Here is a 17,940-nt window from a genome sequence, read left to right as displayed (position 1 = left end):
GGTATCGCTTGTCGTGACTTGGTTTTCAGGTCCTCTTTTATTTTGTCTATCCATCTAATTCTGGGCCACTCTTTGGGGCTTTTACCTTCCATCATTGTACATAAGACTTTAGTTGGTAACCTTTCTGTGTTCCTGGTCACATGGCCAAAACCATCGCAGTCTTCTTTCTTGAATTTTGTCTATTATTGTTATTTCTTGTTTTAGTCATTTCCTTATGTCTTCATTTCTTAGTCTATCCAGCAGAGATACTCCAAGTAATCTTTTTAGCCAATCCATTTCAGTAGTTAATAATTTTTTTCTCTTCAGCTTTTTTGAGATTCGAGCATTCACTTTCATAGAGAAGTATTGGGAGGACTATTGTCTCATAGATTCTTACTTTCGTTACGTGTTTGATGCTGCTTGACTTCCATATTTTATTTAGTTGTCCAAAAGTTTGGGATTCTTGACTTATTCGTCTGTTTATATTATTATTATTATGATTTGATGCCTCCAGGGAGTCCAAAGGACTCATCAAGGAAGGGCACTTGCTCTACAGCTCAATCCACCAACCGACCACAACTACACCAATGCCATCTACCACCGATCATCACCACTAGTATTTCCACAGACTCTCAAACATCCATGCCCACAGCCAGATTTGAACCCGCAGCCTTTTGGCTGGAGAGCAGATACGCTAACCACTCAGCAAACCAAACCGGCTTTTTTCATGTATTTAGTTATTTTATTTATTTATTTTTTGTTATTGTTTACAGCCATTTGGTCATAACCAATCCCAGGCTACTATCCTAGAGGAAAACACTATTCTCAAAGCCACAGAGGTAGAATTCCCACCTAAGCCTGTAGTCAGCAATGAAGCAAAGGTAAGATGATTTTAATTTCAAATTCATAAATTATATATTCTCTTCTTGGATTCACACTTAATTACTAGTTTTTATCCAAGAAATATGATCAGCATCATAATCAAATTCCTGATATATGCTATCCTGGAAGGGGGTGGGAGAATATAAGATATTATGATAGTATTATGTGAAACATTTACATCTTTACAAACCTTCCTGTCAACAATTTTCATCCAAATTAATCTGATAACTGTCTGATTTGATGTCTGATATTGTTACACTATATATTTTGGTCTTCTAAAGTACTTCATACTATCTATCCACCTAGATCTTGGTTTTCCTCTGAATCTTTTTTCCCTGCCATTGAGGCAAAAAACATTCATTTTGCTAACCATTTCCCCCTCTCATTCTGTTTAAGTGCCCATAATATCTGAGATTAGCTCTGCTAACACTTTCCTGAATACTAATAACTACAAACTCTATTCCAATATCCTTGTTTCTTCTTGTAGAAAGACTTATATGCTGGTTAAACATGATAATTAATACTTAAGGAATTGACAGTGTACACTAGAAATATAAATTAAATCAACTTTAATATATACTTTCCGATATTTCGGCAATGTCACGTTGCCATCTTCATGGGAACTTAAGATAAAGACACGTGCACGCAAGTACTACATAACAGCAAATGAGAAACGAAGCCTCACTTCGTTTCTCATAGGAAAGTATATATTAAAGTTGATTTAATTTATATTTCTAGTGTACACTGTCAATTCCTTAAGTATTAATTATCATGTTTAACCAGCGTATAAGCCTTTCTACAAGAATTACTATCATCCACGGAGATTCCATCGCACGCAAGGCCTGCCATTACGGCAAACTGAAGCTGAAGTTATCTAGACAACTGAATCGTCTAACCTTCCTAAAGCGCTGCCGGGATAATCAGGTAATCCCAAATTGTGTAAAATTTAAGCACTGTTTCTGTTCACAAAAAAGCTCTCCGTATCTATAACCGGGCAAACCAGGCTTTACCGGGAGCAAATTAACGCTACACGCGGTTCCCTAGCCGACGTAAATAGAGCTATTTTAGTGCTAGGGATAGAGCTTTCAAATACACTACACCACGAACTTTGGTCAATTCTACATGACGTCTCGTGCACTGCTGCAAATAAAGAATTCGAAAGAATATGGAGTCAACGTATCGACAAGTTTGATCAATTTAAAAAGAACGCAATGTCCAAACCAAAACTACAAACCAACACTGTAGTTAACCTTTCTTCAGTTATCTTGAAGCCTGAAGCACTCAGCGCTCTGTCACGTGGTCACAACTTCGGCATTGCTCCTAGGAAATTACTGGGGGGAGGGGGGGAACAATGATCCAGATTGAACGCGAGATTCACCACCTTCCAAACCACATCGCCAACGATATTAGATTGGATGTAGCTTGTGTTCTCACAAAAGCAAAACCACCAGAAACCAACATATCCATTAGTGAATACAAGTCTCTACAGAAAATGAAGAAAAACAAAGAAATAGTTATCACCAAAGAGGATAAGAGGGGAACGCCACTGTGGTACTCAGTCATACTGACTACACAGGTAAGCTTAAGGCTTTACTATTAGATCGAGCTACTTACCTCCCCATTGAATACAATCCCACCAACTCACAAATTAGAAAACTCCATAGGCTCCTTAAGGTCACTTCTTGGCCTGTGGAGATTACTAACAGACTAAAACCATATAACTCTGGACTCCCCCCCCCCCCCCGTATATACGGGCTCCCGAAAATACATAAAGAAAATGTGCCATTACGTCCCATAGTGGATGGCATTGATTCCCCCACTTACAAACTAGCTAAATATTTAACCAAAGCGCGCTCACACTATACTGGCAACACACCATCACACATAAAAAAACTCAGCCCACTTCAAAGCCAATATAGAAAACCTTACACTCCAACATAATGACATAATGGTCAGTTTTGAAGTCTCCTCCTTATTCACAAATGTCCCTCTCAAAGAAACCTTAGAGCTAATCCAAGCTAAATTTCCTCCCGATATCTCAACCGTATTTCAGTTCACAATGAACTCAGGCTATTTCGTTTGGCAGGAAAAATTCTACAAAAAGATAGAGGGGATAGCCACTGGTTCACCACTTTCCCCACCCTTGGCTAACTTCTTTATGGAGACTTTTGAAGAGAAAGCCTTAAACTGTGCCCCACAAAAACCTACCATATGGCTTCGCTGCGTTGATGATGTTCGGTATTTGGCCACATGGCCAGGATACACTCCTCTCCTTCTTAACACACTTAAACAACCAACACCCTAGAATCAAGTTCACCCTGGTAAAAGAGGAAAACAATAGCCTCCCCCTTCCTAGACACTAGTCACCCGCCAACCTGATGGTACCTTGGTTTTCTCAGTTTTTAGAAAACCCACCCATACAGGTAGATACTTTCACCAACAATCCCACCACCTCCCTCACAACAATATGGAGTTATTAAGACATATTCAACAGGGCTAAACTAATCTGTTCAAATGACCAAGCCCTAACCACTGAACTAAACCACATCCTTAACACTTTCTCAGCCAATGGCTACCCCCCCCCTCCCAAAAAAAAAAAATACTAAACCCAGATATCCACAACCCCCCCCCCTTTTCACAAAATAGATTACTCTAAATCCATCACCATTCCCTACATCCAAGGCACCTCGGAAAAAATCAACAAAATCCTAAAAAAAAAAAAAAAAACACGACTTGACCACTTGTTACAGACCATATAGAAAATTGGCATCCCTTATCCGCTCCACTAAAGACCAACCACTTCCCCTAGACCTACCTGGTGTATACCACGTCCCTTGCAGCTGTAAATTGTCCTACTTTGGCCAAACAGGATGGACAGCAAATATCAGAATCTCAGAACACAAGGACTACATCCAATTTCATATAGCCACTCTGGGCTTGCAGACCATGCTCTGGATACTCGCCACAGAATAAGGTGGAAGAAAGCCACAGTAATATACTGCAGCAAGTTCAAATATCAAAGACTATTCATGGAATCAGCCTCAGCCCTTAGGAACATGCCAAACCTCAACAAATTTGGATGCATGCCCCAAATTTGGAAACATACATCAGAAGAACTTCAGCCCAAAGGCCAAGAACACCTAATATAGCCCGACAGGGGGCACCATCAGGACTTTAGGAAAACGGTAGCTTCCTCGCTTCGTTTCTCATGTGCTGTTATGTAGTACTTGCGTGTCTTTATGTTAAGGTTGCCATCTTCAGGGGAACATAAAGACACTTGCGTGTCTTTATGTTCCCCTGAAGATGGCAACGTGACGTTGCTGAAATATCAGAAAGTATATATTAAAGTTGATTTAATTTATATTTCTAGTGTACGCAATCAATTCCTTAAGTATTAATTATCAATATCCTTGTTTATAATATGATTCTGCCATTGATGCCATCTGTCACTCAAGTTTGCTAATGCTATTGTCTATTCCATATTTAATTTGTTATCTTCACTAAAAATTATCCTTAAACAGCTGAAATGTTTTCTTTGGTATTCATTCTCCATTCAAGTTGTAGTTGATGTTTTCAGTGTTCCTGCTTATTTTCATTGTCTTTGTCTTTTTTATTGCTGACTATTTTCATACTAAATTTATTGTAGTGGTTATTCAGTTTGTTTATCAGAATCCTGTTGACTAGTACTGAATTTATTTACAAATGTAACAGCATCTGCATAAATTAAAGAGCTGAAAATATCATCTCCAATTTTGATGTCAGGTTTAATACCACCTTCCTTCATAATGTGCATCCCTGTCTCACGCTTGATTTAACATCAGACCATCTTCTCATCTCTCTTTCAGTTCACTATTGACTTGCAATAGTGAACTGAAAGAGAGATGAGAAGATGGTCTGATGTTAAATATAAATTATGTGTTGTTCAATATAATGTCCTATTTATAATCTTATAATTGTAGCATTTTGAACAGCTTTTCTTGGCACTTTGTCATATGCATTTTTTGAGATTACAAAACTTAAATTCATACTTAAGTATGAAGAGCTAATAAGCTTCATTTCGGCAATGAAAACATTATTTAAATTAAGGGGATATTAATTCCACATAGTTCTAAAACCGAATAAGAAACTCAAAGATTGGAATCAAAGAGTTTCTTGCTGAATATAGTAAACTATAAAGTATCGGCGACCACTGGCGTGAGCAAATGCAAGTGACCCTAGCACGTAGTGCAATAAATTCATATCCTTGTATATAATCTAATGTAATATATAATCATATATAATCTATAATTTCTTTACTATTTTGTCTTAAAGTGAAAATCTAATCCTGACAACCTGTGCTGGCTAGCTTGTTCTTCTTCAAGTCTCCCTTCCCACAATGTTTTTTTAAGCCTTTTCTCGAGTTCCAGGAATGCTCAGTAGGGCAATTCTTCTGCAGTTCTCACAGATGAGTATACTGTTAGTAGAGTTCTGGAATTCGGTTTTCTGGCGAGACCTTCTGAATTATGCAACATTGCCACTGCAAAATGTTTATTCCTCCATATTTCAGCATTTCTCATTGAATATCCTCAACTCCATAGTCTTTCCACATTTCAGTTTTTAATAGCTCTTTCTAACTCAAGTATTGATATGTACTATGTGACTGATATGTGATACTCTTGACTGCATTTCGCTTGAATGTTTTATACCACCATGCTGTCACTGCTTGTTTCATTCAGCAATCTTTTAAAGTAATTGCTGGTCTGAGTGACTGGCATGTCTTCTCACCTGGCAACAGGCTGCAGGTTTTAATCCCATTGTGGGCATAAATGTCTTTAAGTGGGAAATAAATTTCATTTCCCACCACTCCCATGCTTATTAGAGACATGAAGTGGCTTGAAACAGTTTCATGTTTGTCTCTGGGGCAAGGTGTCTGGACTGTGTAAAAAAAATGAAAAATATATATATATAAAATACTATAGGTTTACAAAAAAGAGGTTTGTGGGTGAGAGCTATGTAAAGCAAATAAGCAAAAAATAAATAAAATAAATTATTATAAACATCTAGAATATCATTATTTTCAGTTTTCATGTCTCTATCATTTCTGATTCCTTTTATGGTACTCTTTCTTCCATTTCTAAACTTCTTTGGTAGCCTCCAGAATTATTAATACGAGAGACCTCCGGGGAGCCTGGGACTCAAGGGAGGCCATATTATCTGTGCTAGCTAACATACCTCTTCTTGAATTCATTCATACTACTTGCACACACCACATCCAATGGCAATTCATTCTGATCATGACCACTATGAGAAAAAAAATCTAGTCCCCCCACCCCCACACACACACTCCTTGACAGCATTCATTCTTAACTTCAAAGGATGCTCTCATGTCCTTTCCCCTCCCTCCATAAAATGAAAAATTCCATCAACTGAAATCCTGTGTGATCCTTTCAGAAGTTTGTAAGTCTCAATCATGTCACTCCTCTTTCTCCTGTTTTCTAGTATCGGCATAATCAGTAATCTGCAATCTTTATATCATTTTTAACTCTTCTTTGCACTCTCTCCACTGTATTAGAATCGTCACAAAACCAGACCTGGCCTGCATGAAGTAGTCCAAGTGAGGTGAAGGCCTTGTAAAGAGGCAGAATAACTTCCTTATCCTGATATGTTAAGGTTTGTTTTGGCATTGCTGTTATCTTCTCAGTTGTACTTACAACCTTTGCTAATATGGCCCCTGAATTTCAACTTCCTATCTATTAAAACTACAAAATTCTTAGTCTAATCAGTTTCTTCTACCATAATTCCACCAATATAATACAGGGTGTCCCAAAATTCACGCAAGAAGTAATTTTGATAGAAAACACAGGTTTTTAATTAAAAATTGTAATTTCTTATTGATTCATAAAGTATACAGTATAGGGTTATGCATGGAATAGCATATCGGGTAAATGGCCTCCACGGCTTTGCTGGAACATATGCACTCTTTTGTCGAAATTTTCCATGACCGTTTTGCATAAATGTGGCTGAATTTCATTGATACAGCGCTCAATTTCCTCCTTCAAGGCGTGGGTGGTCGTGGGCTTGTTGGCATAAACCTTAGACTTCAAAAAACCCCAAAGAAAAAAGTCCAACGGCATTAAGTCACATGATCAGGGCGGCCAATTCTGATCACCAAAACAGGAAATTACATGACCAGGAAATGACTCGTGCAGTAATTGAATTGTTTCTCGGGCTGTATGGCATGTGGCATCGTCTTATTGAAACCACATGTCGTCCACATCCATATCTTGCAATTTAGGCACAATAAAACTAGATTATCATGTCGTGATAGCGAGCACCATTAACTATTATTGCCTTACCAGCCACATTTTCAAAGAAGAATGGACCGATGATGCCTCCAGCCCAAATTCTGCACCAAACAGTGACACGTTGTGGATGCATTTGTTTCTCAACAATCACTCGTGGATTTTCTGAACCCCAAGTGTGACAATTTTGTCGATTAACGAAGCCATCAAGATGAAAATGAGCCTCATCACTGAAGATGATTTTGTTCGAAAAATAAGCATCCACTTGTTGTTGTTCCATAATCCATTCAATGAACGCTCTTCGCCGTGTGTGGTCATTTTTAATAACCCTGAACTGTCACGCTGTCTTTTTTTCTCGTTGGCAACACAAATGGCACTAAATTTAAATCTTGCGTGAATTTTGGGACACCCTGTACAACATTGGATATCTAATCACGCCAAAGTGTATGATTTTACATTTACTAATATTGAACTCATAGCATTTTCACATGCACACAATTCTGGTCTATTCAAATAATTCTGCAAGTACTGCATATCAGGTAATGCACCTGATTACCCTACCTATCTTTTCATTATCAACAAATAGCTGTATGTCTCATTTTCAATCCTTCCCAATGTCATTGATGTACAGAATGAATAACAATGGAAGGACTGGTCCTTGTGGCACATCACAGGTTATCTTAAATCTTGCAGACTCACATCCTGCATGTATCACTTTTTTAATATGTCAGTGATTCATCCTTTCATGAAGCAGTCCAAGTGAGGTGAAGGAAAATTCAAAAAGTATAATTGTATACCCTTTCCCCTTATCTAACTCAACAGTAACATTCTTATAGAATCTGAGAAAATTGCTCAAACATGACCTTCCGTTAGTAAACCCATGTTGTTCATTGCAAAGTAGAGATTCTCTATCACCCCATTTCTGAATGTGAGCCCTAACCAACTTTTCCAAAATCTTCACCACCGGCACCATAAAACACAAATTTTCTAATAAAACAACACAATGAAACAGATAAATTCACCAATTTTACATGAGAGCTATATACACACTGGTTATTTTTGCCTTCAACCCAAAACAAGGTTTTTCCCCTCCTTCCTGATATTTATTTTCAATTTTTTTACCAAAATCTTCCCATAACTGTCCATATTCTCTCAGAGCACAAGCTGACTTGCTTACCAGGAACTTATATGATATGATATGCTTTCTTATTTTTTTTGATTGGCTCTTTATCTTCCTAAGTCCACCATGGATTTCTGATTTTTTTTTTTTTTTTTCCTCCTTGCAGAATTTGTAATCTGTTAGCTCAGTGCTGTTCAACTTGATATTCCTGGGTCATGTGCAGCCTACAGAATGAAATTTTGCAGCCCACAAGTCAAGAGTAAACTAAATTTCATTTCTGAATTTTCTTCCCTATTTTATCACTAATAGTAGAACTTTCTGTGCTTTGTAAGTTGTCAACCAACAGTGAATGGTTATATGCCTACAATTTTACTTTTTTATATAAATGTGAATAACATTTCCTTCATTGCAAAATAATTGTGCATACTTTCAACTATGTGTCCCTTGTTAACGACCACTTGATTGTGCATATGCCATGATCATGTGTCAGTTACCCTACACACCCTGATACCTGCAGTTATTTTAAACAAAACAGAAACTCATCATCATCATCAAATTCCTGACATGTACCCTTAAGGGGTGTACAGGATATGATAGTAGTACTACATGAAAAATTTACATCATTACTAACTTCCTATCTACAATTTTCCTCCAAATCAGTCTGTTACTTGTCAAGATTCCAACATTATCAGATCTTATATTTCTATCATCTAAGGCACTTTGTACTGTATCAATCTACCTATATCTTGGTCTTCCTCTGGTTCGTTTTCCTGCCAACCTGGAGAACCCTTGTTTTGCTAATCTTTCCTCACCCATTCTGTTTAAGTGACCATATCACCTGAGATTACCTCTGTTAATGCATTCCTGGATGCTGACAATGCTAAGTTCTTTCCTAATATCCTCATTTTTAATATGATATTGCCATTGATGCCATCTGTTCACGCCTCTAATCTTTCTCAGGACTCATATCTGCAGTCTCTAGTCTTTGGTCAAGTGTTTTACTTCTGACCTGGCTCTCAGATCCATAAGTTAAAACTGGTTTGAACACTGTCTTGTATACAGCTAATTTAGTTCCGACTAATTTCTCTCTTATTCCATATGAATTTATTCAATTGACATCCTACCATACCAGCTTTGTTGATTCTGTTATCTATTTCCATATTTAATTTACCATCTTCAGTAAAAATCGTGCCTAAGTAGCTGAAATGTTTTACTTGTTCCACGGGTTCCCTGTTCATAACACAGTTGACATTTGCAACAATTCTACCTATTTTCATTGTCTTTGTCTTTTTAATGCTGACCTACATACCATATCTATTACAACGGTTATTCAATTTAGTCATGGACTCTTGCAAACTTGTAGCAGATTTATTTAGAAGTATAACATCATCCGCATAAAGCAAAGAGCTGGCATTAACATCTCCAATTCTGATATCATGTTTAATACCACTTTCCTTCATAATGTGATCCATATAGATAATGAATATCACAGGGGATAATGTACATCCTTGTCTCACACCAAATTTAACATTAAACCATCTTCCTGTACTTCCTTCAATTTTAACTGCCGACTTAAAACTCAAATACAGACTAAGTATTGCTTGATATAATGCCCCTTTGACACCATATAACTGTAGCATATTGAATAGCTTCTCTGTTGGCACCTTGTAATATGCCTTTTCCAGATCGACAAAACTTAAATACAGATCTTTGTTATATTCTCGTGCTTTCTCGACTATTTGTTGTAAAGTGAAGATCTGATCCTGACAGCCTCTATTTGGCCTGAATCCAGCTTGTTCTTCACCAATCTTTTCTTCCACAATTCTTCTCAACCATTTCTCAAGTATGCTTGCATACTTGAGAAACAGAAATACCTCTGTAATTCTCACATTCAGTTTTATTTTCCTTTTTATATATGGGTACTATTAGAACTCTACTCCAATCATCGGGAATTCGTCCCTCTGTTCACGCTTTCTGAACTATGCAGTGCAGCCACTGTAAGACTTTTATACCCCCATATTTCAGCATTTCTGGTCGAATATCATCTACTCCTGCTGCCTTTCCACATTTCAAGCCTTTGATGGCTTTTTCTACTTCAATTATGGATATGTATTCCTGACTGTATGCCTGTTGAGTGTTTTTTACCACTGTGCTATCACTGCTTGTTTAATTTAGCGATTTTTTGAAGTAATTACTCCATACTTCAAGGATATCTTTTTGTCCTGTTTTCATGTAACTTTATCATCTCTAACTCCTTTTACAGCGCTCTTTCCTCCATTTCTAAGCTTCTTCAACAACCTCCAGAATATCTTACCACCTTCTTGATATTTATTTTCAATGTTCTTGCCAAAGTCCTCCCATGACTTTTGTTTAGCTAGTTTTACACAGTGTTTAGCTTTCTTACATTTGTCTCTGTATTCTCTAAGAGCGCAAGCTGATTTATTTGCCAGGAAATTTCGATATGCTTTCTTCTTTTCCTTTACTGCCTCTTTAACTTGTTGTGTCCAGCATGGAGTTCTGATTTTTCTATCCTTGCAGACAACCTCACCACATGCCTCTCTGACTGAATCAATCAGGGTTTTCTTCAAGGCTTGCCACAGAATCTCCAAGGTTTGGTTCCTTTTCACAAACTCTTTCATTTTTTCTTCAATAATCTTTGTGTATTTTAGTCTATGGTTCACATCTGAGAGCTTCTCAACTTTTATTCGCTTTAAAACTTTCTTACATGTTATTCTTTTGAATATGAAATTCAATTTTATCCTGCTCAAGACTAAATAGTGATCACTTCCAATTTCAAATCCTCTGTACACTCTGCTGTCCTGCACCAGGGAGAAAACATCACTATCAACAATAACATAGTCAATGAGACTTTTCTTCTCTCCATGTGAATTTGTGCACATTTTTATGTTGGAACATGGTGTTAGTAATAACCAGTCCATGTCCTGAGCAGAAATCCAACAGGTATTTGCCATTATTATTGGCTTTGCTCTTTTCTCCAAATTTTCCTAAAATATTTTTATATGTCTGACAATCATTTCCTATTCTGGTATTTAGATCCCCAACAAGGACCAATTTTTCCTTTTTCATTGTGTCAGTTGCTTTTTCTAAAGCATCAAAAAATTCCTCCACTTCTACCTTAGTAGAACCTTCTGTGGGACCATAGGCACAAATAAGTCTCATTGTCCAATTCCCTATTCTGATATTTGCCCACATCACTCTACTTGAGACTGCCTGCCATTCAAGAAGATTAGCCTCGTATTTTGTGTTGAATACTATGGCTACTCCTTCTTTTCCTTGATTGTCATTTCCTGAATATCACATTTTGTGTTTATTGCTCAGAAAGATCTCACCAGTTTTTGTCTTTTTTGTTTCAGTCACCCCCTATTATGTCGATCTGGTACTTATCTAATTCCTCAGATAGCTCCATTTCTTTGCTATTCAGGCTTCTTATGTTGATAGTACCGATTTTTTTTAACTCCTCTGGTGATGTTGAGTTGGGGTGTGCTTTCAGATTTGTTCCACTAGCTGACTTTTCACTGTTAGCCCTGGTTCCCTGACAAAAACAACGGGGGCATTGTTCAACCGGGCAACGCCACAGCTGGCATGAAATTTTGTCATGTTGTACCATCATATTCTATATTGGTTTAAACCAATAAGAATACAATTTGGTCGGCTAAATCCCAAATTGCCAGCCCATCCTCATTCATTCAAGATCCAGGTAGATACCACAGGGTGCACCACGAGAAGGTGAGGATTGGACATTAGGTCAGAAGCCCTGGTAAGTTCTCCGCATTCATTTAAAGGCTATGTGGAGGTCTCCTCTCAGTTATACAGCTTTGACCCTTACCCCTGTCATCATCATCATCATCATCATGCATATCAAGGATTTAGTCCTAGCATGGCCTGTTCCAGCCTTAGAAGTCATCGTTTAAGAGGATGTCCTGGTTTCTTTTTCCTAATGGCTTGTTTTGGTAATCTTTCTGTTTTCATTCTTTGAACGTGTTCCATCCATTTATGTTTATATTTTTTAATTTTTTTATTACCAGTTCTTGGTTTAATTCTTTCATAATTTCTTCATTTCTTTTGTGATCAAATAGGGTATACTTTGCAGTTTTTCTCATAAACTTCATTTCTGCTGTTGTTAATCTTTGTTTGTCGTTTTGTTTTATTGTCCAATTTTCGCTTCCATAGATTAAGACTGGTAGGGCTAATGTATTGTATACTTTTAGTCTGGTTTGTTTTTGAACTAGGTTTGGTTTAAATTACTCCTGTTATTTTTAAATATTTTGCAATTTTTATGTTTATATCTTTTTCATTTTCATATGTGATCGTACATCCTAAGTAGTTAAATGAATTCACCTGTTCCAAGATCTTGTTATCTATTACTATTTTAGTTCTTGCTGGATCCTGTCCTTTAAAGGCCATGGTTTTTGATTTTTCTGTTGATATTATCATACCATAATCTTTGGATATCTCATTTAGATCTAAAATAGTTTTCTGTAAGTTATCTTAAGAATTTGTAATTATTATTTGGTCGTCGGCAAAGAGGAGAGTATTTAAGTTTACTGTACAAGAAAGTTTAATTCCTTGGTGTAAATTTTTATTCCATTTTATTATTATTTCATTTAAGTAGATATTAAAAAGAGTTGCTGAGAGGGGACATCCCTGTCGGGCCCCTTGGTTTATCTCTCTCGTATATGATATCTCATGATTTAATCTTATTTGTATTTGATTATTGTCATATATACTTATGATAGCTTTTAGGATATTATTTGATATTTGTCTTGCTTTTAATATGTTAAATAATATGTTTCTTTTAACTTTGTCAAATGCTTTTTCAAAGTCAATAAATGCAATATGTGTTTCTGAATTGTATTCTCTTCTTTTCTCTATTATTAATTTTAGGAAAAAGGCCGGGTCTATACATGATCGTCCTTTTCTAAATCCATTCTGTGCATCTAAAATAAAGTTTTCGGAATATTTCATTAGTTTGCAATTTAAGATTCTGCTATATATTTTGTAACAGGAATTTAGTATACTGATACCTCTATAGCTTTTAGGGTCATCTCTATTACCTTTTTTAAAGATAGGAATCACAATTGCTTTTTTCCATTCTATTGGGGGGATACCAGTTGAATAAATTTTATTTAAAAATAATAAGAGTCTTTCTTTGAATCTAGTTCCTGCATATTTATATAATTCTGAACCTAGTTTATCTTCTCCAGGTGATTTTCCGTTTCTTGTTTCTTTCAGGCTGATTTCTAATTCTTCTTTAGTTATTTCCTTTTCATTTTCGTTAATTGTTTGCCAGTTGTCTTTTTTAAAATATTTGTCTGTCCACAATTCTGTGTAGTAATTTAGAAATTCTTCTAATTTCAATTCATAATTAAAAGAAACACACGTATTAACCAGAGTGAAAATTATTTAATTGTAAATATTTCATCCTAAGTATCTTAAGACATCATCAGTACAGTAGTTTAAAACAATAATAGGAATAACATACAGTTAGAGCGCATGATTACAATAGAATCTCATTAAACGTGCGTAACATACTACAGAAGTAAAAAAATAATAATAAAAGAAAAATAAAATAAATTAAAAAATAAATTTAAAAAAAAATTATTTAACACAATTTTGCACGACAATTTCCCATACTTTGGGAATAGTAAGAACGTCGTTGCGGTTTAAGTTTGGTCTGTGTAGTAGGGCTTCAGAACTTTCTTTATATAAACGTTCGTGTATATATAAAGATCTATGTAAAAGTTTAGACTTTTCCCAATGGATCCTATGGTTTGGATTTTCAATTCCGTGTTGAGAGAGGCCAGATTTCTGCAGTTTAAAAACACGAATGTGGTCTTGATGTTCCGAGGTGCTTTTGTGAACAGACCTACCTGTCTGTTCAAAGTAAGACAATTTGCATGAGCATGGAATCTCATAAACGCCAGGCAACATCAAAGGTGAGAGTTTGTCCTTAGGAGAAGGTAACAAGTTGTAAATTTGGTTGATAGGTTTGTAAGCAGTGGCAAAATTGTATTTCTTCCTAATTTTAGAAAGACGTTCGGAGATGCTTTTGACGTAAGGTATAGGAATCCTATGGACTTCTTCCTGTCCGGTTTGAAGTGCGGAGAAGTGACTGATGATTTTAATTTTTTGAGTTGTTTTAGAATTATCTCCATTTAGGATGGCTGTATTTTTGATTACTTCTAATTCCTAGTTTAAAGATTCTTCAGAGGAGCAGAATTTGTGTGTTCTGGAAATTAGGGATTTAATAATGCCAGATTTCTGAGATGGATGATGAGCGGACGAATTTGAATGTAGCAACCTGAGAATGTTGGCTTGCGAAAGATAGACGTGGCGATGGAACCGTCTCCTTTTCTTTGGATGTGTAAATCCAAAAAGTAAATACCCTGTGGAGATTCTTTTTCTAACGTAAAGTTGATGCGATGATGAAGAAGGTTAATTTTATCTAGAAATAGTTGTAATTCATGTTTAGGATGATCCCAGACTGCAAATACGTCGTCGACATATCTTAACAAATTTTTGGTTTGGGTTTAAAAGTGATTATTTTTTCTTCGGGGTGTTCTAGAAACAAGTTTGCTAGGTTTGGTGATAAAGGAGATCCCATTGCTGTTCCTTCTTCTTGCTTGTAAATTTGACCTTTCCAGGTGAAGTAACCTGATGCAGTAACAAACTTGAACAATTCTACTATATCAGGCGGAAATTTTTGAGTTAGTAATTCTATTGTTTCTTTATGGGGAAATGTTTGTGAAGAGGGAAACAATGTCAAAGCTGATTAACAAGTCAGTTTTTGATAGTGGAATGTCTTTAATTTTTGTGTGAAACTCAGTAGAATTTTTGATTGAAGAGACTGAGTGGCCTATGTGAGGGCAGAGAAAGGTTAGATAAGAATCTTGATAACTTGTAAGTTGGACAGCTGATACAGTCTACGACAGGTCTAAGTGGAACATTAGTTTTGTGTAGCTTAGGTAAGCCATAATTTCTAGGAGGTCTTGCATGGTATGTCCTAAGTTTTTTGATCGTTTCTTCATCTAAGGAGGAAGTTTCAATAAGTAGCTTATTTAATTTTCTGAGTTGACGTTTTGTAGGATCATAATCCAATTTGGCGTATTACGATCTCGAAGAAGTAAATTCATTTTTCGGTCATATGAGTTTGTATCAAGAACCACAGTGGTATTTCCTTTATCAGCTCTAGTAATGTTTTTATTACGTTTTAAGGAAATAACAGCTTCAATTCTGATGTGTGGGATATTTAATTCTGAAAGTTTGGCATTGTAGATCACTTTAGCTACTTCAAATTGAAGTCTTGGCTTCAATACTGTAGAGATGGTTGACGTTTCTTTCTGTATTATGTATGAAGTCTAAATATGGGAAACATTTTGGCAGAATCACAAATTTATGGCCACAATTCTGTGTAGTAATTTATAAATTCTTCTAATTTCAATTCGGTGTTTAATTTTATATTTTCTTTGGTATCTGAATATCATGTTCTGAATTAGAAACAAATTTGTTCAATGATTCTCTATGTCTTTTTCTGACTTCTCTTTTAGCTATGGCTCTTATTCTTTTATATTCTATTTCATCTTCTAATCTTTTACTGCTTAACCATTTGTGATAGGCTTCTTTTTTCGTTTTGATTATTTCTTTCATTGTATCATCCCAGATCTTCAGTTTTTTCCTTTTATTGAATTTTTTGTTCTTTCCTAAGCTTTCATTTGCTGCTGCATTTAGTATTGTTTTTATATTAAGCCATTCTATTTCTTCATTTTGTTTTATTTTGTCTAGATATTGGTTAATTCTTTGTTCATATAGACATTGTACGTTTGTGTCATTCAATAGTCTAGTTTTATAAACAAATGTTTCAATTTTTCTTTCTGTTCTTGTTACTTGTAGCCATTTAGGTGATAATCTTAATTTTATTTTAACAAAGAAGTGGTCACTGCTTATTTCATATCCTCTGTGAACTCTAACATCTAGCGAAAATTTTGATGTCTTTTCATTTAATATAAAGTAATCTAATATTGATTTCCATCCTCTTGCTGCCCAAGTATATTTATGTATGTCTTTATGTTTATAGAAGGAATTCATTATTTTTAGGTTATTATAAACTACAAAGTCAATCAATTTTTTACCATTCCTGTTCAGAGTATGTTCTCCATGTATTCCTATATTATTATTAATTTTCGTGTTTCCAATTCTTGCATTTAAGTCACCTGCTAAAATTACGTAATCGTTTTTATTTATTTTATTATATATGTTTTGTAGCTGATTATAAAAATCAGTATTATTTTGTTCTCTTCCCTCTTCCGGGCATATAAACCAATTATTGTTAAATAGCCTCTATCTATTTTTATTCTAGCTTCTATTATTCTTTCATTCCATAATTTATAATGTTTTAACTGTTTTGAAAGGGAGTTATGAATCCAAATCATGACTCCTGCTTGTGCTCTTTGGTCTCTGTCAACTCCACTGTATAACACATTAAAATTTTCAGTTCTCATGGTTCCTTTTAATTTCTTTTTTGTTTCAGTGATTACTGCTATTTTAAAATTTCTTTCATTTAATAATAGGTCTAATTCTATTTCTTTATATGCTATTCCTCTTACATTCCAGTTTGCTATGTGTATTATATTTTGTTTTACCTTTTCCATTCCAGGGTCGTTTCCTATAGATTCAATCCGATTATCTTTTTCTTTCAACTTACTAGTAGAATTATGTTCTCCATGTCAGGGGACTAGCCTGACGATGGAATAGTTCTGTGGTAGGGCTGCTACCTTAAGGCTTCTGAACTAGCCTTCTTCCGAATTTAAACCTATAGGAGGAATAGGGTATATTGAAGGAGGAAAGAGTAGATTATAGAAGAATTATAGTAAGGTTTATAGAGAGAGGGCAGAGTTGTAAGGCCAGAAATGAAAAGATCCCATGTCCCTCGAGTACTCTAATAGCATAGGGGTCATTAAATAAGAAGAGCTGGCTGATAAGTGTGGATTTAAAAAAAAAAAAAAAAAATGTGCTATAAGATTATATATTCATTAATAAATTTATTTAATTAACTTTATAAGTTCACCTGATGTAAGTAGTGAATTTTAAGTTATTGAATTATAAACTTCAGAATAAACTTGAAAGAAATAAAATCTAATGGTGGTTCCAACTAGAAGTCTCAGTGGTGTTGCTTTTCTCAGCTCATTAACTGATATCTTTGAAGTTCCAAGGGAGTAAAAAGAGAACAGATTAATTCCTTTGCATAAGGGAGGTTCTAAGACTACAGCAGCAAATCATAGACCAATCGATATCTTCACATGGAAACTCTGTTATGCAAATTAGAACAAATGGGGATAGATATGACACTGGTTAAGTGGATAAAAGGGTGGCTGCTGTACAGATATCAAAAAGTGGTATTGGAGAGGCAGAATTGAGGCAAAAACAGGTGACTAGTGATGTGCTGCAAGGTTCAGTGCTGGGACCATTGCTGTTTCATTTGTATACATAAATTATATAGGAAATATTCAGTTGTCTGCTGATAATGCAAAATTAGGTAGTGTAATATTTAATCAGGGCAATATTGGAGAGCTTGCAGGTTGTCAGTATGGACAAAAGTTAATGCGTGTCAGTTTAATGGTGAGAAATGTAAAGTTATACATTTTGTCATAAATAAATTAC

At 35.5% G+C, this 17,940-nt stretch overlaps 1 protein-coding gene across 7 annotated transcripts in view; it reads left to right on the top strand.

The window, feature by feature from the left end:
* Window positions 1-17,940, top strand: part of Tlk (Tousled-like kinase) — a 641,803-nt gene that overhangs the window by 614,695 nt on the left and 9,168 nt on the right. For all 7 annotated transcript variants that reach the window (XM_090394231.1, XM_090394230.1, XM_090394235.1 and 4 more), the window contains one exon: window positions 753-860. In XM_090394231.1, coding sequence (XP_090250357.1) covers window positions 753-860 — 108 coding nt within the window. The remainder of the gene's footprint in view (window positions 1-752; window positions 861-17,940) is intronic.

This window comes from Typopeltis vanoorti, chromosome 6, assembly GCF_054136105.1.
Source record: "Typopeltis vanoorti isolate ZY-2024b chromosome 6, IOZ_Tvanoo_1.0, whole genome shotgun sequence".
NCBI classification, from domain to species: domain Eukaryota; kingdom Metazoa; phylum Arthropoda; class Arachnida; order Uropygi; family Thelyphonidae; genus Typopeltis; species Typopeltis vanoorti.
The sequence above is the reverse complement of the archived record's forward strand: the minus strand, read 5'-3'. Positions and strand labels throughout refer to the sequence as shown.